The 21,247-nt window shown below is 37.6% G+C and overlaps 3 protein-coding genes across 3 annotated transcripts; 2 read left to right on the top strand and 1 right to left on the bottom strand.

The window, feature by feature from the left end:
- On the top strand, window positions 1–8,497 carry plcxd1 (phosphatidylinositol-specific phospholipase C, X domain containing 1). Its single transcript, XM_066665201.1, has 7 exons — window positions 1–551; window positions 801–932; window positions 2,662–2,804; window positions 5,063–5,191; window positions 5,427–5,582; window positions 6,705–6,885; window positions 7,232–8,497. Exons 2-7 carry the CDS (start codon window positions 809–811, stop codon window positions 7,474–7,476), a joined length of 978 nt encoding a protein of 325 aa, XP_066521298.1. The 5' UTR covers window positions 1–551; window positions 801–808; the 3' UTR covers window positions 7,477–8,497.
- Window positions 8,498–10,629: 2,132 nt separating this feature from the next.
- On the top strand, window positions 10,630–14,530 carry si:dkey-66a8.7 (PI-PLC X domain-containing protein 1). Its single transcript, XM_066666362.1, has 6 exons — window positions 10,630–11,050; window positions 11,422–11,558; window positions 12,817–12,945; window positions 13,066–13,221; window positions 13,372–13,555; window positions 14,082–14,530. Exons 1-6 carry the CDS (start codon window positions 10,939–10,941, stop codon window positions 14,315–14,317), a joined length of 954 nt encoding a protein of 317 aa, XP_066522459.1. The 5' UTR covers window positions 10,630–10,938; the 3' UTR covers window positions 14,318–14,530.
- Window positions 14,531–14,554: 24 nt separating this feature from the next.
- On the bottom strand, window positions 14,555–21,017 carry gtpbp6 (GTP binding protein 6 (putative)). Its single transcript, XM_066666361.1, has 10 exons — window positions 20,336–21,017; window positions 19,965–20,102; window positions 19,638–19,708; window positions 19,047–19,177; window positions 18,828–18,898; window positions 18,431–18,589; window positions 17,281–17,489; window positions 17,041–17,189; window positions 16,788–16,940; window positions 14,555–15,483 (listed from the first exon to the last, which is right to left on the bottom strand). Exons 1-10 carry the CDS (start codon window positions 20,802–20,804, stop codon window positions 15,357–15,359), a joined length of 1,677 nt encoding a protein of 558 aa, XP_066522458.1. The 5' UTR covers window positions 20,805–21,017; the 3' UTR covers window positions 14,555–15,356.
- Window positions 21,018–21,247: the final 230 nt, after the last annotated feature.

A 21,247-nucleotide genomic window follows, 5' to 3' on the forward strand; every position in this document is an offset into this window, starting at 1 on the left:
GTCAGCAGTTTACTGACCCATCCCGAACCTCCCGCTATAACTACCGCACTGGGACAACACCGTCAGCACTACCGAGGAAAAATACATAGTGTTGGAAATAGACAGCAAATTAGGCGAGCTCTAGAAGCAGGGCTGGGTATTTCTGTCACACTGCGTGCGGAACTAGCCATTGACTCATTTTAAACCCAGAAGAAACCCCGCCTTCTACCGGTTATCGAAGACAACCAGCATATTTTCATCAGGCGCTGGGTCAGGTGCAGGTGGAGACTCAGTATGAAGACAAAATCCATACCGGAACGAAGCTCTTCGTCTAGATGGTGAACAGACAGACAGTCTCTTATTTATTTACAGCGTCGCAGCCGGAAAATATGTGCTGGGTTTCAAGCTCAGGTTCAACCTGATCCTGTCAATGGCTGCTTCAGCTACCGCACTTTTACCTGACTACTGCGGGACACTGGCCATAAACAACTTCTTTGGGAAAGCTGTTCCTCGTGAATTTCACCCAAATCTGTTAGCTTAAAATGAACCTGGACTGACCCTGCCTCCACTTCGTAAGTGCCCTTTACTCTTATGCTATGAGCAATATCATATTTTCACCGGCACTTTTTTAGGCGTTATCATCGTAAGGAAATCTTTAGCTTTCCGGGGTCTTCCCTTGAGTGCCTTCATTTGAAAAGCCGTCCGACAGTAGGCCTGTCCCAGCTGGCTTAAACATTGATTTCATCCTTTCATAATGTAATATTTCTTACTGGATAACCTATAAATATGACTGTGAATCCACACTGTCTCAATGTTGACAGGTTCCAAGATGTCATCCACGACTTTGCCAGAGGTCGCCCAGATGCCACTGAAAGACCTGCCAACCGACAGCTGGATGAGCCAGCTCCCAAGTGATTTGTGGGATGTGCCTTTGTTTCATTTGGCCATTCCAGGTACAAGGGCGCTTCTACGATTTTTTAAATGTCACGGGAATTAGAGAAATGGAAGTTGTATTGTGTTCATACATTAGTGTAGATTGAACTAAAACATTTTTCTACTAGAATAGAAGAAGATCACATAAGCCTTAATTATTCATTCCATAAAAATGTGAATGTTGCTATTGAAGCAGTTATTGAGTAAATTAAAAGTCTGAACACTCCAGCACACATTAGACATTCCCTATCCAGGTATCCTTGCATATACATACCACATGCATTTATTTTTATTTTTATTTAGAGCAGAGAGATATTTTTATTTAGAGCAAGTTACAATAATACTCATGCTATAGAAGTCGACAATTTAGTGTATTGCTCAAGGACTTTTATTGTTATAGTGTTGTTACCTGAGTATGAAACTGAACCTGTTGTTTAGAAGTCAGATTATTTATGCTATTAAAAACTTCTGGTAGCACTTTAAATTACAGCCCGTAATTTAAATTATGGGGTAAATACAGAGAAAGTACCTGTTAAGTAAGTAAGATAAAATAAGTACTGATGATACTAGAAATATGTGGCTATTATTGCATATCTTACAATTAATTTAATCATTTCCTCATTACATTTACATTACATTTATGCATTTGGCAGACGCTTTTATCCAAAGCGACTTACAAAAGAGGATCTAACATTCGAACTACAGCACAATTTATACAAAATACCTTACATTAAGTGCAATATGCCAGGAAGTAATATGTGCATTAAAGAAAGACATTCAGTGCAAAAGATACTCTAGCATTAGTCAGCTATGTACATATAATGCCTCGATACATATAGGTTAAACAGTGTAAAATATCTCTGACGTATGTGATGATGATTATTGTGGTAAACCTGCTGAACGTGCTGAACCTAATGAGTACAAAGCACCATGAAACTCTGCTAGCGTCTGTAATGAAAGTAGCTGACCATGTCTTTCTCTGAATGTGCACTGTAAATAATTTTAAAGGCTCTATAATTACATTCAGAACTACAGTGAATTCAAAATAGTAGCTGCAGTTCTTATTTATAAAAATGAAATTAATAGTAATTTGCATAAACTGTCACACTTTTAATTCAATTTTGTAAACTGTAATTATGTTTGTAAGTACAATGGATTCTGAACATAGTTATGTGCATTATTTGTAAAGTGTTTGTAAGATATACCAAGTAATAACCACATCTTTCTAGTATCATACCCTTTACTTACTCTGTACTTACATTCATTTTCTTACACCTTCCTTAACAGGTACTTACTCTGAACTTATGGCATGTCTTGTTTGTAAAATGTATGAGATAACAGTAATAACCACATATTTCTTGTATCATATCCTTTACTCACTCAGTACTTATTTTATCTTATGGCTTACTTAACAGATACTTCCTCTGCACTTACCCAGTAATTAGTGGGCTGTAATTTAAAGTGTTACCAAACTTCTCCTTCCCTTGGGATGTGAACATGGTCCCATAGTCTCACAGTAACAGTGAATGACTAATATCCAGACCGCATTTCATATTTTAGTATAAGCTTTGCTGTATAGAGAGTGTGCCAACAAAGATGGTGTTAGGTTGCACACTTACGTGCACTATTATGTTTCACTAACATTCATCAGCTGCTTTAGGGCCCTTTCATTTCTTACATTATAAGACACACTGTCCAATTCCCTGTTTGGTGATAATTATTTGATATGTGACCTCTTGGTTTTTGCAGGAAGTCACAATGCTATCACTTACTGCTTGGATAAAAATGACCGCTCTCCATTTGACCTCACACAGCCTGATATGCTGCAGAAGCTAGACAAATACATGAAGCCCATCATACGGCCGTTTGTTTACAAGTGGGCAGTAACACAGGTAGGGTGTTTTAGACTCTACTTTGGTCATGATCAAGTACAACCTATTTCTGAGAGTTATAAAACTTTAGAATGTGTTAAAAAGCACGCAGATTGTTTTTGTAAAATATGATATTAGAATTTTCATTGAATACAGACGCTGCTTTTTCTGGCATTGAAAATCATGTGATGGCATTTTTCATTGATAATTAAATAAATAAAGGTAATCTGCAAACACACTGTTTTTGATGTGCTATTGTTTTTTTTATGCTGCCTGTGATATATATTGCACTTAAAGCTAAAAACATTGAGCAGGAGTATTCACTCTGCATCAGCATATTCCTAAAGAGTCAATCAGCCCAGGCAGGAAGAAACTGCTTTATGCTCTTTTGCAGAAACCACCCAAGCTCTCATTTCGTTCTAAACTATTTGACCAAAAGTTTATAGACACATGTTTTTTAAAATTATTTGAAATATTTAATATTAATATATTTACACCCCTTTTGCAGGAACAGCCTTTTCTGTTCTTTCTGGAATTTACAACCGTATTTTGAAACTTTTCTGTGAATGTTTTGTAGTTTTTGTCCGCAAGATCATTAGTGTAGTCAGGTACGCATGTTGGATGATTTATTTCTGGAACGCCACTGCTACTCTAACTCATGCCAGATATTGGATTGTACTCCATCACACTAATTAATGTACTCCATTAACTAATTAATTAATTAATCACACACTAAACATGGGTATCTCAGGCACACCATTATCATGGTTCAGATCCTACCTTGCTCAACGTTTTTTTTTTAAAGTGTCATGGCTAGGACAGCTGTCTTGAGAGCCCCAAGGCTCAGTACTGGGACCCCTCCTTTTTTCCATCTATACCACCTCTTTGGGCCCAGTTATTCATTCTCATGGTGTCTCCTACCATTGCTTTGCTGATGATACTCAGCTCTACCTGTCATTCCCGCCGGATGACCCTTCGATCTCAGCACGGATATCTCATTGCCTCTCAAATATATCCTCATGGATGAAGGCACACCATCTTCAACTTAATCTTTCTAAGACTGAACTACTGGTGTTTCCCGCAAAACAGTCGGTTCAACATAACCTCACCTTAACAATCCACTTGCACTCAATTTTTCCGGCGAAGAACCTGGGAGTTATGTTCAACGACCAGCTATCATTTACACATCAAGTAGCCTCTGTTGCCCGCTCCTGTCGCTTTGCGCTTTACAACATCAGACAAATTAGACCGTTTCTATCGCAACATGCCACTCAACTCCTAATGCAGGCTGTGGTCATCTCGCGTCTTGACTACTGCAACCTGTGCTATAAAACCATTACAGATGATCCACAATGCAGCAGCATGTCTGGTCTTCAACAATCCAATAAGGGCACATGTCACCCCACTGCTCATTGAGCTCCACTGGCTTCCGGTTGCTGCTCGCATCAAATATAAAGCCTGTACGATCGCTTACAAGGTGATGACAGAGCAGGCACCCTACTACCTGCATTTGCTCCTAAAGGCCTATTTTCCTCCTCGGCCACTGCGCTCTTCCACTGAACATCGCCTTGCTTTACCCAACATCCACACTAAGCAATCCAGTCTGTTCTCTTCCATAGTTCCCAGATGGTGGAACAAGCTGCCTACCACCACCAGAGCAACGTAGTCCCTCGCCGCTTTTAAAAAACTCCTAAAAACTGATCTCTTTAGAGAACACCTGCATTAGCCAGAATAACTATCTGAAGAGCATAGACATACTCTTTTAATGTTGCATTGTTTTAATGTTTTAATTTTTATATTTTTTGTGCTATCATCGTAAGTCGCTTTGGATAAAAGGGTCTGCTAAATGAAGTAAAGTAAAGTAAAGTAAAGTAAAGTAATGCAGTTTTACTGTTCTACCGCGCAGTCCTGGGCAGCCCCTGGAGTTGATGTTTGGCATTTGGTGTGGTCACCAAGAGTGTTCCCCTTTACTGATGGTGCTTTTCTTTGGAAATTATACAAAGCACATTTGCATGAATACCTATGTCAGTAATAGGAGCACCTTAAAGTTGCTGAATTTATTAGAGAGTGTCTATGTCTGGGCTTTAAGATATACTGTGCAGTCTGAATTAAATATGACAGGAAGCGTTCTGGAAAAATTATAATGCTTCACTGAGATGTTTTTCCAGTCACTATTGGCTTTCTAAGTCTGATGGAATAGGAAAAGAATGTTCAGATAGCTGTAGCACTTTCAGAGTGCTTGAATTGTTAATGGCTGTGTTGTACATTATTTACTGTAGGACTGCAGTGTGTGGGAGCAGTTGGACTGTGGGGTGAGGTACTGTGACTTAAGGATAGCACATCGGCCAAATGACAGCTCCTCGGATCTCTACTTCTACCATGGGGTTTTTACCACTGTTACTGTAGAGGTAAGCAAAGAAAAAGTCATCTTAAGAGCAAAATAGCTAGGTATAAGCAGCTGTAATTTGAAGTTTAGAGATGTACTTTAGCTGTCATTCTGGGTATTAAAAGATTTCTGCTTCTATAAATATCTCTGTCTTCTGTTCATTCATTGTTGATGGGCTGTACCCATTGCTTCTCAGCTTTAAAGAAAATATTTGCATAATTCTTCAGTAGTCTGACTGCATTCTTATGCTATGACAGACAGTGCTAAAGGAAATCAAGACATGGCTGGATGTTCATCCTAAAGAAGTAGTCATCTTATCCTTCAGCCATTTCCAGGGCCTCAGTCAAGACCTCCATACTCTGCTTATCTCCACCATTAAGACTGTTTTTGACACAAAACTGTGTCCTAAATCGGTATGCCCTCACATTCAGCTTACACCCGTAATTACACTTAATAAAGACTTTAGGAATGCCCCATATGTACCATAAAGCTGTAGTCTGCTAAACATTGCAGAACTGGTTTGGGAGTTCTGGGACCATGTTCATGTTGAAAGATTAGTTTTAACTGTAAGAATGAATGATTATAACATAGATTGTATTCTGTGAACATTATGGATTTCATTGTCTATTTTATAGCCAGATATTTTTGATCACATATTTATATTTGCTTTATATATTTGTTTTAAATGCACAACTAAGTTGGCAAAATAATAGTGAAACATTGACAGATATTGAGATATTGCTCATTTAAATGTTTTTGAAATAATACACAATTAATGGGTTGTTATAAAACATTTAGCAATACAAAAAGAGCACATATCCATAAAAGATTGCAAATGTGGAGAGTTCTCAGTTAGTATATGGCAAGGCACAGTGGATTGTGTATGACCTTAGAGCCCTCAGATGGCATTGCATGAAACATTATGCTGCTAGGATAAACATAGCAGCATGGGCTCAGGAGTACATTGGAAAATCATAACTTAACATTCTTTCACAAAATCCTGAACCTTTACAGAATTACAGATTAATATAATATTAAAGTTATACAGTGTTTCAGTGTAGCACATTATCTCTTTCAGTTTCCTCAATTTAACAGAATTTGGCACAAATATTTATTACTGGCTTCATTCATTCATTTATAAATGGTCCCTCATTATAATACTGAGCACAGATTAAGCAAAAAAAAACAAAACAAAACAAACATCCATCCATTATTTATCCCTGTGATGTCACACTCAAAGCAATTGTCAAATGTTCCTTCAACTGAAAATTCATCATACTTTTCTAGTTTTTAAACCAGAAAATCTCATGGTTAGTGGGCAATTCATGAAAAAACAGCACAAAGTTTAAGGAATGTGCTAGTTATTATTTTAGTTTGGAAGGACACCCATATTTGTAAAACAGCTTTATTCCCATTGTCAATTGATTGTGCTGGCATTCTATTAAGTTCTGTAAGTTCTGCTTCTAATGTTTTGCCCATTCTGTTTATCCATACATCACATGCCTTATACTTTTTTATTCCATGTTCTCCATTAGGAAGATGTTACGCTGAGGAACTTGTGGAGATGTGGTTACCAAGTGATTGTTTCATATGACCACCAAGGAGCAAATTGCCACAGAGAGCTGTGGTGTCATATCCCTTACTGGTGGGCTAACAAATGCAAAGTAGAAGCACTGATCGAGGAGTTTGAACGCAGGAAAACGAATGGTCGCCCAGGTAGACCAAAATGCAGCATGCCAAATGTAAATTGTCACCATCCAAAAAAAACATGTATCCCTATTTTTGTTTATTTTTAAATTACTACATCATGTGAACACAGCAGATGGCATTCTCATTAAGTGAAACTTTCGTTATAAATGACCAATAGAAATGCTCCAGAATTACTTGGAAAAAAATCTTTGTACTTTAATTCCCTTGATTAAAATTAAGGAGGTGTCTTCCTTCTTTTAAAAAGTTACTGTTTTGGAGATTCATGTTTTTATTTGGACAGTGACTAAATCAAATGTTTTCATTAATTGTGAATCATAAGCATGCAAATATTGTAATGTGTGTTATTTCACAGGAGGGTTCTTTGTGACTGGGATCAATCTCACTGAAGATTTGAAGTACATCTGTTCCCATCCCACTGAATCACTGAAGGACATGGTGCTGTCCACCTACCCTGCCTTGCTCAGCTGGGTCAGGGAGCAGAAGCCTGGCTTCAACAATGGTTCCCTTAATATCATAGCAGGGGATTTTGTAACTGAGGGCAATTTTATACCAACCATCATAGCAATGAATGAAAACCTACTCAGTAGGAGCACATGATAATTAAGGTTTTGAAGCAACTCTACGAAAATGTTTGGCACATAGCAGAGAAAATAAGTATGCTTTCTGGATCGATTTATAGACCTTTGCTGGGATTTTAATGCTGTTCTTTATTATTATTATTATTTGGTAGGGTAGGGAAATGCAATGCACAAACTTTTAAGCCTTTACTGCTAACTTGTTAATCTTATTGTTGATGCACTGTCGTCATAATAACATTTTACCTCTTATTCTAGCAATATTTATTAGGGATTTTTAAAGGCATGCAATGTAGGCATTATTTTAAAACTTGAAACACAATATTAACTGGAATGAGTTTTATCTTGTGGAGGAGTTCCATCCTAAAATGGTATATGCAACATGCACCAGTTCCTTTCAGCAGCAGGCAGAAAGCATGCTCTTATCATAGAAAGACTGTAGCAGGTAAAGTCTCTCTTTTAAATATAGACCTGGTGATCTGATGTCTAGAGCTATAAGGCTGCTGGTCCACATTGATCGTTCATGTTAAATTCAGATCTTCATCCCAAATGAATCCTGATATTTTACTGGGGAAAAACAACAACAAAAAATATTAGTGTAAAGCACAGAATGCATTTCTTACAGCTCATTAAAACTGAGGACAGCAAAATGATTTAATATTTTGCATGAGGATGAGGACAACTAAAATGCCTCATAACTGAAAAAAATCTTTCAGAAACACGGTATATGGAATAAAATGTTGTGGATATAATCATACTTCTTATACCTCTGCATGATATCGTACAATGCAAAGCATGGATAATGACACTCAAGTTTTCCCCTGCAAACACTACCTTAATAGCAACAGACAACTGAAAATGCATGTCCTTTATTCACCTCCACTTGGCCCTTTGGCAAACCTGAACTGGAATGAATTATTATAATATTATTGCACATAAAATGCACAAACACAGTGTACATTTTGGATATCTGAGGTTTTGAATGAAGTAATCTTAATGGAATGTGTGCTATGGATATACATGCTCATACATGTAATAAAATTTTGAACATAAAATTTATTACCATTTATAGCATTCGTCATTTTGCAGTTTACATTTATATTGATGATACATTGAAAGAGGTGAATGTTATGTTAGGAGTATAACCCTCCCAAGCATGGAATCAAAGCCTAATATTTCGCACAGAAGGCAGAACTCTGCACTAAAGTGAAGAAATCATTTTGACATGAAGGAAAATAAAGACGATCTCCTGTGTAGTCAAACTTTGTGATATTAAATTTACAAAACATCAAATAACATATGAGCCATTTTTAAGATATGTTGGAATTTCTCTAGTGGGTTCGATTCCCGCTCCGGGTGACTGTCTGTGAGGAGTTGGTGTGTTCTCCCCGTGTCTGCGTGGGTTTCCTCCGGGTGCTCCGGTTTCCTCCCACAGTCCAAAAACACACGTTGCAGGTGGATTGGCGACTCGAAAGTGTCCGTAGGTGTGAATGTGTGTGTGTCTGTGTTGCCCTGTGAAGGACTGGCGTCCCCTCCAGGGTGTATTCCCGCCTTGCGCCCGATGATTCCAGGTAGGCTCTGGACCCCCCGTGACCCTAAATTGGATAAGCGGTTACAGATAATGGATGGATGGATGGATGGATGGAATTTCTCTAGGCAATTACTTGTTAATATACAACATCAGAGAAAACAGATGAGTTTTAGGGGTTTAATCGATGGAAAGAGGTGGATTTTTGCACCGCAGTAAAGTTGGCTCAGCGTTCGATATTCGCCAGACATTCACACACTCCTGAAAGCTGATTGTACATCAGGTTCCCTATGTGTTGCATGTAAACCTTTTAAAAAATTTGTGAAAACAAATATATTAAACAAATATATCAGATTTCCTATATTTTCTATGGCTTGATGGGTGTCACAATTAAATGACATGACCCACAGATTTTTACACACTGTCCCAATCTGTGTTCCTGCGTTGCATTTATTGATTATGGATGGGTTAGGGTTAGCTAAGCTATGACATTATATATATATATATATATATATATATATATATATATATATATATATATATATATATATATATATATATATATATATATAACATATATAAACATATAAACATATATATATATATATATATATATATATATATATATATATATATCAACAAAGCTGGGTTTCGGACCCACTCATTCATTGTCGGTAACTGCTTACCCACTTCAGGGTCACAGTGGGTCCGAAACCCAGCTTTGTTGATTTCTACCCGGATTACTGACTGGGCACAAGGCAGGAACACAGCCATATTTCTGCATAATATTGTCATAAAGTAAGAAAATGCATTCCAAATAATTTGATATGAAATGCCCCTTTTTTCTTAAAAAAAACTTTCCGAGTTGTTCTCAGTGGTGGTGATAGAAACCAAATGGTTGATCTAATCAGTCAAACATTTCAATTAATTTCACTTAATCACAGTGACTGATACCAAAATAATGGCGAAAGGTTCTCTGTACGTTTTACAGTCCTTGTAATATGTTTATTGTAGGGTGACCAGGCGTCCTCTTTTACCCGGACATGTCCTCTTTTTTAGACTTAAAAAAATGTCCAGGCGGAATTTCACAAACGTCCGGGATGTTGTTTTTCTAGAGCTTACATAGAATTTCGAGAAGCGTTTCGTTCACAAACTAGTCCCGCCCTCCCCTACTCCGATTGGTTCGCTTGAGTGAGAAGGGGGCGTGGTGAAGTAGCCTAAAATTTTCTGATTGGACGGTCTGACTGTACAGCTACTGTTATTGGTCGATAACCTTCTCTGTAAACATTTAATTGGCCAGTCTGCACGTCAGTACTCCTTGTTTACGTCAGGCAAAGCTCATGTACCTACCCTCATCTCGAGCAGCTATGCCGAAACGTAAATGTAAGTTCTCGGATGAATTAAAAAAGAAATTCCCATGTTTTGTGTAGCAAATAAAGGTGTAAAGGACCACCTTTATTCAGCCAAGCATACAACGGCAGCGAGGGGCGAGCTCATCACCCCCCCCCCAAGACCGGTGTCCTCTTTTTTCACCATCTCAGATCTGGTCACCCTAATTTATTGCGAACAGTACTTGCCGCTGTCTGTCCATAACGTGTGCACCATACCAAGCTACCTCACCTTTTCATAATGTAAGGTCTTTTCCTGTCAGCCTGTCTTTCCTGTAATACAAGACTGGAATGTTTTGAAGAGAAACAGGAAATGCAGTATTGCTCTTCACCATTTAACGACCGTCAAGTTTGCGTCTTTTTATCAGTCAGCAAGACTTTAAAAGTGTTATAGTCAGATACGTTTTGCTAATAGCAAACGCAAGTGTAATAGACTTTATATCAAATGTCGTTTTGATTTTCTTAGTAATCTAATCCGCAGGGATCAGCCAGTGGTGTAGTGTTAAATGTAAATGTTTTATGTCTTCTAATATAAACGAGTCAAAGCGTTATTTGTGAAAAACTGTCCATGGCTCCCGTTTTACTAAGAGACAAGAAAGACGTTGTTAATAATGGAGACTGGATGTCAAGTTTGCCTGAAGAGCTTTGGGACATTCCTTTAACCCACTTAGCCATACCGGGTAGGAAGAGACAGCACTTATATACATTGTATTTTAGGGATGCACAGTGATATCATATACATTTTATCCCTGTTTTTTTGCCATTCAACGTGTCTTGGGTTTGATCCTCACATTGGGTCACTGATTGTAAGGAGTTTGATGTATTCTCAGCTTGTCTGTTTGGGTTTACACTAGGTGCTCATAGTTTCCTCCCACAATCCAAAACACTTTGGTAAGTGGATTGGCTATGTGAAAATATCCAGTGTATGGTCTTTTTATCTGATTTTTTTCACTAATCTATATAGGTGTTATTGATTGATTGATTAATTATATGTACAACAAATGGGACCACATTTAATTACCTAACATACATTTGGCTATTACCTACACAGGTAGTCACGATGCAATGAGCTACTGTCTCGATATCACCTCACCACTGGTCCAATCAGAGTCTGATACCTTTAGGCTTCTGGATGGAATTTTCTACTGTTTCACTCGTCCAGTCATTTACAGATGGACCACTACACAGGCATGTATACATCTCACTGAGGGGAACACAGAGTTCCCCTTTTACACACTTTTACACAAAAAGGAGAAGTTTACATGAATACACAGCTCATATCACAATGAACAAATGATAATTTATGTTCTTTATTCGCCAGAACCTGGCCCTTGGGAATACACCATCTGGAAATATCATTATCATATTCATTACAATAATACAAAATATATATCATTGAAAATATTTAAATGAAGTAAACCAAGTGTATGTGGATATATATACTCTTATATCTGATATATTATACAATTAAGACTAATAACTCTGTATTAGAGGTGGCGATATACGCTATATATCTCAATATTTTCTTCTCATGAGATAATAACAAAAAGGCACTTCTGAATCAAATTTACATATCCCAAATGTCACACAGGAACTTTTATTAACATTCAGCTGAAGATGTACATGAAACATTGCTCAAAAATAAACTATTGGCAAATATTAAATAATAATGCTCCTTAAATAAAATGATATTATTTTCCAGCATAACAAAAGACTCATGTTCTTTAAAAAAATCAGTCCAGTGAAGCAGACTTCCCCAAAGTGCTTCCTCCTGTGTGTACTCCTGCACATCTAGTACTTTGTGCAAATAACAAAACATGTAAACAGACTGAATGAAATAATAAAAAGAAATCATCCTTCAATCATATTTACATTTACAGCATTTGGTAATACTAAAGTTTTGCTAGGGTGTTGAAAACCAAACCCTAAGACTGTGCATAGAACATAGTGATATTACACATTTTATGACTATACACTCTAAATAGAAAAAATCATGAGGAATTTAGGAACCAGGCGAAATTGATGCAAAATAGGAGATCCTGACACTTTGTGGTATTCATTTAAATATGACCCTGTGAAGGACTGGTGCCCCCTCCAGGGTGTATTCCTCCCTTGTGCCCAATGATTCCAGGTAGGCTCCGGACCCACCGCAACCCTGAACTGGATAAGCGCTTACAGATAATGAATGAATGAATTAAAATATGAAATACAACCTACTGTCTACAAAAGAAGAACTTCAACTGAAAGCTCTCAGTGATTGGTTTTGCACCAGAATGCACATACAGAAACACACACAAAACATTTTAGAAATAAGAGTTCAAAGTTAAGTAGATCCATCACAGACATAAATTAGGAAGTTTGAACTCTCTTAAAATGTCTCAAACTCTTTTCACATTAAGTCCACATCAAATTCACATGTTCCACTTTCAAACAAACAACTTTACAGGTCAAAGGCATCATGGAGCAGCTGCAAGCAGGCATTAGATACTTTGATCTTCGGATTGCCAAAAGACCAAATGACACTTCAAATGATCTTTACTTCTCTCATATCATTTATACCCAGCTGAGAGTTGTGGTAAGGCTTGCATCTTTCAGTTCTCAAGTGTTTGCTTAATCAGACCTTATTTCTAGCATGTTTATTGACTGCAAAATAATGGGTGGCAAATCAGCACACTGTTGTAAAATTTTGCTCCAGGAGACTCTGCGCACCATGGCCACATGGCTCTCGGCTCACCCTAAAGAGATTGTCATTCTGGCCTGTAGACAATTTGAAGGATTACATGAAAAACATCATGAGGAACTTATTTATTTTATTAAGAATATATTTGGAGCTAAACTGTGCCCTCATAATGTAAGTGATGAATTAAAATAATCATATTCTCATTTCATTATAATCTCGAATAAAAGCATTTTTGATAATTTTGAAACATTTCTGTCCTGACTGGACTTTATGGATTTGTTCAGTTTTTATCCATCATTTCTTTATCGATTGCCTCTCTAGGCTGCAGACATATCTTTGCGTGGCTTGTGGTCATCAGCCCATCAGGTGCTTTTGTCCTATGACAACCAAGCAGCAACACGTCATAAAGTGTTGTGGCCTGGAATCCCCTACTGGTGGGCAAACAAGGCCAATGCTGAAGAACTGCTCCAGTATCTTGAGTGGCAGAAAGAACTCGGCCGTCCAGGTGTGTGGAAATTAAGGACTGTATTGTTTTCTTTTTGCACAGTATTAATTTAGATATTAATTAATATCTAATTAAGACGATGTGAACAGTTGACACATTGATATAATACAGCTGTTTATAATACAGCTGTTTCTTAAAACAGAGCAGTTGTTCAGAGTGAGAAATGATTTTCACAATGAAGCATTGTTAGAAGTAAGAATAATGCTGGCAATAATGCTGAAGGTGTGGGTTCAAACACATGAGTTTAGTGTGTTTTCCCTGTGTCTGAGTGGGGTTCTTCCGGGTGCTCTAGCTTCCTCTCACCATCCACAAGCAGATTGTGGTAGATGGATTGGCTGTTCAGAAGTGTTTATTCTGAACAGGATAAAGCAGTTATAGAAAATGACTGAATGAATTATTGAATTCAGAGTGAATACAGATTACCAGTTTTATTCTAAAATTCTAATTTTCTCCCCAATACAGAAAATCAACATGTAACAGAACTATTAATGACTTTCATAGAATATAATTTTTTTTGTGTGTGCAGATGGTTTCTTTGTCTCAGGCCTGAACTTAACAGCCACCCGGTGCTTCATTGCCTCCCACCCTCAAGTGTCCCTGCAGGTCCTGACCATGGAGAACTGGGAGTGTATAAAAAGATGGCTGGAGGAACAGAAGCCTGGAGCCAAATCTACAAGCCTCAACATCATTGCAGGAGACTTTGTTGAGATCATTCCATTTTGCTCAATTGTAATTGCTCTAAATAAAAAACAGTCTCAATAATCCTACCACCTAGACACAAAGGGAATCATCTTAGCTAATCCAGGTGGACATTTTCTTTTATTCCCCCTTTGCTGGAACCATGCAAAGCAAACCGATTCTCCAGCTAAGCACGGCTGTGTAAATCTATACATTAAACACTAGTCACAGTAAGAGATGGGGCTTGACTTTGGTTACTTTATTGTTTATATAAACTATAAAGTTTATTTATACAGTCTTATTTACAGTGAAGGATTTGATATCTCTGAAATTCATCAATAAATAAATGTTTACAGAGCAACAGTACTGTGCAAAAGTCTTGGGAATCAAGGGTTTTTATTATATAAAATTATTTTTCTTGTCAGTAAGTGTGGTGCTTAAATACAATTATGTAAGTTTAATTAGAATAAATATAAATACTATAAAGCCCTGCTTTAGGGACTGGCGCCCCCTCCAGGGTGTGTCCTGCTTTGAGCCCAGTAATTCCGGGTATGCTCAACATTCATTCATTCATTCATTATCTGTAACTGCTTATCCAATTCAGGGTTGCGGTGGGTCCAGAGCCTACCTGGAATCATTGGGCGCAAGGCGGGATTACACCCTGGAGGGGGCGCCAGTCCTTCACAGGGCAACACAGACACACACACACATTCACTCACACCTACGGACACTTTTGAGTCGCCAATCCACCTACTAACGTGTGTTTTTGGACTGTGGGAGGAAACCGGAGCACCCAGAGGAAACCCACACGGACAGAGGGAGAACACACCAACTCCTCACAGACAGTCACCCGGAGCGGGACTCGAACCCACAACCTCCAAATTTTGTTCTTCATACTAGCTCACTACATTTTCCAATAAATAAATCTTGTTACATTTTACTGCCCCCCCCAAATTATGCATACATAATTTTATACAATCACCACACAAATTGACAAGATAAATTAATGTAAATAATAAAAATAGTATGTTCCTAAGACTTTTCCAAAGTATTTTATGTCCAAGGGAAGAAAATGACATCAAAAATAGATTAATTTGACTTTAAGACAGACCAGCCACTGCTTCTAAGTGACCCGGAACAGCTTCCTGTAGCGCCCATATGCAGCAGCACTGATGATTACCTTCACACTGGCAGTACAATCATCTCCCACATCACGCACCTCCTGGACAGTGGCTTCTTTATACAGCCACCTGCACAGAAAATACATAAACAAAGCAAAAAAAGGAGTAGTTAATTTTTTGCATACCTGGACCACACACAAAACTAAGCTTCACACAGTGGAGATGAACTCTGAGAAGACTGGCAAGGAGTTATAGACCCCCCATTACTCAGCAAATAAATAAATCGGTAGTAGTATCATAGAAGAAAGGAAGGTGATGTGGTGTCCATTTGGAGCTATTGGTTTTAACATCCCTAGTTAAAATATGACTTATCCTACCATATCAAAACCAACTTTTTTGATATCCCATAATCATCCAAGTCCCACTTTCAGTTCTAGAATATTCAACTTTCTTTCAGACCCATGTGCACAATTCAGCAATGAAAAATAATAAAGGTACCAGTAATAAATGTCATCTCTCAAAATATCCTGTCTCATGTGGAGGCCCCGAGAACCTCCCTGCTACAAATTAGATCAGAACTATATAAAAATAAGGATTTGTTTTTAATGACACTGACAATAAATTCTGTTACCCCTCTTGTCAGTACGGCTGAACCATGAAAATGTCATACGGCAATACTTTTAGACAGGAAGTATTTTTGATTCAGTGTAATAAGGATCAGAAAAAAACTAACTGATAAAAAAAATAAGGTTATCATTAAAGGGAACGACACAGTTTTCTCTGGTTGTTTCATTCCGGAACTCAGTCTGGAACAGTGTGTCTGAGGGAAAATAACGATTGTTGTCTGTGGCTGAAGTTTAACTTGTCTCTAAATTAACACAGAAACTCATTTGTAACTCAGATTTTGTAGCACTTTTGGTAAGGAGATTAGCTATCTCCCGAGTTTGGAGACATTTCCACCTGAAGTGTTGAGTAACAGCAAAAATAAGTCAATCTTACCCACCTATGGAGCAGGAATGGAGCAATATCCTCATTTCAGTTTGTGCATTATAATGCTTGGAGTTCTCTCAGTTGTTAAAAACACTCCAGGTGCCTCTGCCATGAGCAGAGAGAGTGAGCCTAGCATACCTGAATGAGGCAGTTTATAGGCTTTACATTTATAGTGTAGCATTATTGGTCCTAGTTAATGGACTCTAAGGGACTCTTCAGGGACAGCATTTTACACATATTCAATCACTTTTAGGAAAATGTCCTCAAGGAGGTGGTATCCAGAGCTTCACAACAAAGACAAGTTTTTGTCCTTGTTTTAGGAAGCAGATATTTAGCCAGCATTCTAGAGATAATGATAATGTCTGTGATGTGCTGAGGCAAGTGTATTGTCGTGTAATTTTACAATGGCAGATCATTATCTCCCATCCTTTCTTGTCACTCACCCTAACTGTGGACTGTTCAGCTGGACCTTTAGAGTCATGGTTTGTTTCCCAGTTGACTTTACAACTGCTTCTTCCATTCTCTGCTTTAGATCCTCCAAACCCAACTCTTTAAGTGCTGACACAGGTACTGTTTCTGGTTCACATGATTCATAACTATGAAATAAACACATATAAGCAAATATTAAACTACTTATACTTCTACACCTGTGATTGTACAATCAAGCACATATACAAGTCAGACTGATTGTCTTACCCTTCAACGAGGTCAATTTTATTGTGCACTTCTACAATGGAGTTCATGAGTTTTTCTGGAATCTGAAGATTCTTTAGGATGTTTAGTACGTTTACTTTTTGATTCACAGTCTCTGGATGGCTAATATCCCTCACATGAACAATGAGATCCTGTCAAATGAAAAAAGATATCATCAGAATGCTTTAATACTTTGATCTTTCATTTGGTGTTATTCACGGAAAAACTTTAAAATGTACATACAGAGTGTGCCACATCTTCCAGTGTTGCAGAAAATGAGTCTATGAGCTGGTGTGGCAGCTGGGACAGGAAGCCAATCGTGTCCACATACAGAACAGTCATATGACTGGGCAGCTGCCCTGCATGTACTGTGACATCCAGAGTGGCAAATAACTCATCTTTAGGTTGGAGTCCAGCATCACCAGTTAGAGCTTTGATTAGCGTTGTCTTACCTAAGGACACATAATTCTTGCAGAATTTAGTGCAGCTGCAATATAATTTAACCATTTCAATTTTTTAAAGCATGCTTTGAATACACAACGTAATCCAATGTAAAAAATTGAAAACACGTATTATTCCTGTTTTATTCATTCATCCATTCATTCATTATCTGTAAATGCTTATCCAGTTCAGGGTCGCGGTGGGTCCAGAGCCTACCCGGAATCACTGGGCACAAGGCGGGAATACGCCCTGGAGGGGGTGCCAGTCATTCACAGGGCAACACACACACTCACACATTCATTCACACACTCACATCTACGGACACATTTGAGTTGCCAATCCACCTACCAACGTGTGTTTTTGGACCATGGGAGGAAACCGGAGCACCCGGAGCAAACCATTCCTGTTTAACACAAGTTAAAAGGTTTTAATGAAATGTCTGTTGGGATTTAGGGACTTTTTAATCTACAGCAACATCTCTTTACAGTCATTTCCCTTTCACACTCCAAGTTAAAGAGGCAACAGAACTCGACAGATGATTGGCTGTTTGCATGTCTCTTATAGCATGGTCCATCTGGAAGGGATCAGATAGGATGATTAAAAGCCACGGTGGGAGCACATTTGGGGTGTGTCCCTAAACCCAAACTCTATATTTATTAGGTGCTTTCCTGGTCATTTGGTGATATTGAACATTTTTCTGAACGTTATCAATGGTGTATGTATCACAATATATACTGCTATCTTTTTATTGCCCAGGCCTTGTTGAAAAAAGTGTTTCTTGTTTTTCATTACAAGTTACACTCGAATATAGCTTAATCACAACCTTGAGTTTGACAAATTAAGTGTAAAAATTAAGATATACATAATTCATCTTTCAACTCCTAAAATTCTAAAACTGTTATTTTCTCAATATTTTAAATGAGGAATTAATTAATTGGAACCCCAGTCTCACCACAGTTAGTGTAGCCCATGATGGAGATGATTGGCAGGTCTTTGTTTTTGCGTTGAGAACGGAGCAGGTGCCTCTTCTTCTTCAGTCGCTGTAGAGCTGAGCGAATTTTCATCTCACGTTCTTTCAGCAGCCTTTGCTGGACCTCATACAGAGTTTCACCTACATACATAACAAACAAACAAAGACAGACAGACAGACCCCAGAGGGAATATCTAGAGATTTAAACAGAATAAAAAAAACTATAAAAAAAAACACACACACACATTACGGATGGAGCTACTGGGAAAGCTGCCACTCGCGCTGGAAGCAGAACAACATAAGGTCAGGCTTGTTTTAGTCACACAGAAGCAGACAGTGGCAGGCTGACTTACACTTCCATTAATATACAGTCAATTACCTGAACCCATGATGTACCTAGACCCTCCACCTTGCTGATCCAAGTTTGCACCTTCATTCTTTAGTCGTGACCTTAGTACAATGATATGACAAATACAAAGTCCATATGAGATGTATTATCTATTAAATTTGAGGTCTACCTCATATATTAACCTAGGATAAAAATGTATATGTATTATCTTAATACAGTTTGAGCTGCCCAGAATGTGTTCATTTTTACTTGAGCAGAGGGATCTCAGCCAGTGAGATCTGCAATTTGGCTTCTTTCGTTCTGGCGTTACGGCGGAAAATATGAAGAACCAGGGAGTATCGGTCAAAAACCTTCACACCCCAGGACTCCTGCAAATCCCTCTAAAAAAATCACAGCAAAAAAACATCATATGATGCTATGATCATATGCTATCTGTCATGTTCTAATATATTTTCTTAAAATGTCCGTCACAGACATTCTGATCACCATTTCAAATGTTAAAAATTACTTTCATTGAAAATTTTATTTTAGGACACAAACAGCACTCTTCTTGGACTGAAACAAATATGAATAAGAATCCAAATTAAGTTTACTGCAAAATGCAGAAATAGTCTAGATAGGTTTATTGTAAAATATTAAATTGTTTTTTAAATATAAATGTTAAATATTTTATTTCTACACCTTCTAAAATCAGAAAGTATTTCACACCATGTAAAAGATACAAGAAGCACAAAATAAAGTGCAAATACATGAAACATCGAGCCCACAACAAATAAAAAAAAGAAATCTAAATATATATAAGCAAAATATATATAACAATAATATTATTATTTTACTCACCTCAGACAATGGTGTCAAGCGTTCAACGTTCATAAAAACTGCCGTAACACCAGGTGTTCTTCGGATCCTCTCTATGGAAATGCAGAAAGGAAGAATAAGGATTGCTGAATAACATTAGGATCATATAAATGATAGCCACAAATACATATTTAGATTTTATTATTTTAAACCATGTGTCTTGCCTTTTTTTTTTCATTTTATTCATAACTTTACAGAAAATCCAATCTGTTCTAGTTTCTACATTTTAAAAAGTTATTGTACTGGCCTTTTCAAATATGTGCATGAAAATACTGCATAACATATCAATGCATCCCCCAAAAAATTTACCTGTAAGTGTTTGGAAATTCCCTTTGCCAAAAATTCTCCTCTTCTCTGGTGTTTTGGTAGAGAGGCTGATTTTGTCAACAACGCTCCAGTTCTGTAAGGTCTTCACTAGGCCAACAGCTTCTTCCATCTGGAGATCAGCTTAAGGGAAACCACAAGAGATACACTTTTGTGTGTGTGTGCATGGATTGCCAGTAAATTACAACAGTCCCAGATTAAGCTCTGTCTTACTTCACAGGATAGAGCTATGTGAAGGAGTTGTTCAAATGAACAAAGGAAAAAATATATATAATAAATATTGAATATTTAATTTCATTGGTACAGAGTATTTTGTTTGTCAATATCTTAGGAGCTTTTGAGGGAAGAAAACTTACCTGTGGTCAGGTATTGCTTTTTTTGTCCCCATTTTATATCAGGATGCACGATGAAGACCCTGTGGTCCTCTTCACCAATTCCTGTGGGAATCTGCTGCTGAAACAGCTCCTCAACTTCGTTGTCAGCAATGAAATCCTCTTCATCTTCTCCAGCATCATCTTCTTCCTCCACCCTTTCATGACCAGGGTGGGTATTTTTGCTCTTTAATTTGCATTGAGTCATTGAGAATGTCCTGTGTGACAGACACGACTGAAGTGATATGCTTCCATATGAAGTCCCTAAACTAAGAACTGAAGAAGGTAACAGTGTGTTTCCTTTAACCAGGATTTTTGTCTGATTTGAAGTAAGTTTGATTACACTGGAGGAGTTGCTTTGTATTGTCCACAGTGAGAACCTTCGCCAACCGCTCGCATATCTGCACATCATCAGAACATGTTTACACATGAACCTATACATTTTTATCTCCATATTTACAGCATCCAGTAACTCCTTGAGTTTCCAACTCCTGCTTCCAGTCACATATTAAACGTGATTGTGAAGTAGTAAACAGAGTGTAAAAGAAAACCGCTGCACCTCACCGTTTACTGCTTATTATTCAAAACGTAAATATCACACAGTGCAGAATTTACAGAACTGTATCAAACTAATTCTCCTAATGTTGTCAAGTCTTCAGTTCACACTTCTTCTCTTCAGTAACAGAGCTCGAGCAGTCCGCAGGTTCCCAGCGCCGCCTAGCGCTGAAATCGGATATTGTTATTTATACTAAAGTATTGAATTAAAAAAGAAAGTAAAAATAATTATGCAATTTATTTCTGGAAAATGTGTATATAAAAAGGATATATTGTTTAAAAATGCAAGGTTACAATACAATGTTTTTGTAAATGAGACTTTGCTCATCTGCCAAAGTGACT

This window comes from Hoplias malabaricus, chromosome 3 (assembly GCF_029633855.1).
Source record: "Hoplias malabaricus isolate fHopMal1 chromosome 3, fHopMal1.hap1, whole genome shotgun sequence".
Taxonomy (NCBI): domain Eukaryota; kingdom Metazoa; phylum Chordata; class Actinopteri; order Characiformes; family Erythrinidae; genus Hoplias; species Hoplias malabaricus.

Excerpts from the sequence above, each read along its gene's own strand:
- plcxd1 (XM_066665201.1), top strand. The coding sequence starts at position 809 with ATGTCATCCACGACTTTGCCAGAGGTCGCCCAGATGCCACTGAAAGAC. Across the intron at positions 5,583-6,704 it reads CAAAACTGTGTCCTAAATCG|GAAGATGTTACGCTGAGGAA; the intron begins GTATGCCCTCAC and ends GTTCTCCATTAG. Across the intron at positions 6,886-7,231 it reads GAAAACGAATGGTCGCCCAG|GAGGGTTCTTTGTGACTGGG; the intron begins GTAGACCAAAAT and ends GTTATTTCACAG.
- si:dkey-66a8.7 (XM_066666362.1), top strand. The coding sequence starts at position 10,939 with ATGGCTCCCGTTTTACTAAGAGACAAGAAAGACGTTGTTAATAATGGA. Across the intron at positions 11,051-11,421 it reads AACCCACTTAGCCATACCGG|GTAGTCACGATGCAATGAGC; the intron begins GTAGGAAGAGAC and ends TTACCTACACAG. Across the intron at positions 13,222-13,371 it reads CTAAACTGTGCCCTCATAAT|GCTGCAGACATATCTTTGCG; the intron begins GTAAGTGATGAA and ends TTGCCTCTCTAG.
- gtpbp6 (XM_066666361.1), bottom strand. The coding sequence starts at position 20,804 with ATGGAGATAAAAATGTATAGGTTCATGTGTAAACATGTTCTGATGATG. Across the intron at positions 20,103-20,335 it reads AAAGCAATACCTGACCACAG|CTGATCTCCAGATGGAAGAA; the intron begins GTAAGTTTTCTT and ends GTTTCCCTTAAG. Across the intron at positions 18,590-18,827 it reads TAGGTACATCATGGGTTCAG|GTGAAACTCTGTATGAGGTC; the intron begins GTAATTGACTGT and ends TTATGTATGTAG.